This window comes from Gavialis gangeticus, unplaced genomic scaffold (genome assembly GCF_001723915.1).
Source record: "Gavialis gangeticus isolate Ggan-Ray unplaced genomic scaffold, GavGan_comp1, whole genome shotgun sequence".
NCBI lineage: Eukaryota > Metazoa > Chordata > Crocodylia > Gavialidae > Gavialis > Gavialis gangeticus.
Genome location: NW_017729022.1, coordinates 97305707 through 97307082, shown reverse-complemented (window position 1 = coordinate 97307082; position 1376 = coordinate 97305707). Strand labels below are relative to the sequence as shown.

Here is a 1376-nt window from a genome sequence, read left to right as displayed (position 1 = left end):
GCTACAGTGTGGAGGCTGCCTGCAAGCTAGCCCTGCACTGTGGCACCCTTGTGCCCCAGCCAGCCCTCCACAGCACACTGAGCCAGGGCAGAGTAGCCCTGGGCTGGCAGGTGTGAACGGCACCTGAGTTTATTGCTACATGCTAATTGCATGTGTTGATGCACCCTGTGTTTGAAAACATAGGCCCCAAATTCTCCTACACTCAAATGAGTTTGGGTTTCATTTTAACTTATGGATGGATGGGCTGGTTTTTATTTTATCATAACATACGCACTGATCCTATAAAAACTGATTTTAGGGCACCTCTAGAAACAACCTGCCAAAATGAATAGGTTTGTAGGATAACAGGGTTATTTTCCAGTTATCTGAGAAGTCTTGCCTGGAAAGCTTTAACTTGTGACCCACCTCATCTTCTTTATGTTTCTCATCCAGGGACGTCCATCTAGCCAGCCAGTAATCTATGGCTACAATGACTGAGTGTTTCAACAGCTTGGAGAAAATCATGAGAAACAGCAAGAAAAATCCTCCAGAGGTAAGATATCTCCAACAGGTTTTCCAAGGCATCTTTGTCCTGAGCCGCATTACTGTTGACATGTTATCATCTTCATCTTCTTCCTCCTCTTCCTCTGTGACTCAGATTATTTGATCAAATCAGTTAGTTTGTACTGAAAGGACTACTCCTGTTTTGACTGGAACTGTCTGACATTTTTTAATTTTGGGCAACAATTTGGAAATTTTTGTTTTAAAACTGAACATTTTTGACAAAATTGTTATGACATTTCTTTTTAGGTCTCACCAACCCTATAGTTTGCCAACATTTTCTGAATCTTTTAAAATTTAAAAAGAGAAAATATTTCTAAAATAAAATCATGGTTTTCCTTTCCTTCTTTCCTTTTCTTTTCTAGTCAGCTCTAGTTTAGTAAACACTTTAATAAATCTATATTTTTGTATGAATTACACTTCTAGAATAGACTAGTTTAAGAAGTTCCAAACCTTTTCTGATTGATTCAGCTTATCGTTACAATATATTTTAGAAAGTAAGATTCAAATGGATTGTTTGGGAAGCTACACACAGCTCTGCCAAGTTTTCCATACTGAAGACCTGCCATTCTCCACTATTTCCCAGAAGTGGAAGTTTGGGAGTGACACCTCTTTTATTGCTGTCAGAATCTCTGGTGACTGTACATGTTAAATAGGCATCTCACTTAGTCCTTGTGGCAAAGCACTAAAGCAGCTATCCAAAAAAAACTTACTACTACCACGAATGTTACTGATACGATGCACTGAAAAATGAATCATAGGAAGTTAGGATTAGAAGGGCTCTCAGGAGGTCATCTAGATTTCACAGATTTCATAGATATTAGGGCTGGAAGGGA

At 39.0% G+C, this 1376-nt stretch overlaps 1 protein-coding gene across 7 annotated transcripts in view; it reads right to left on the bottom strand.

Annotated features, from left to right (window-relative positions):
- Positions 1-1376, bottom strand: part of ABCC9 (ATP binding cassette subfamily C member 9) — a 163592-nt gene that overhangs the window by 59458 nt on the left and 102758 nt on the right. For all 7 annotated transcript variants that reach the window (XM_019515668.1, XM_019515667.1, XM_019515671.1 and 4 more), the window contains one exon: positions 406-626. In XM_019515668.1, coding sequence (XP_019371213.1) covers positions 406-626 — 221 coding nt within the window. The remainder of the gene's footprint in view (positions 1-405; positions 627-1376) is intronic.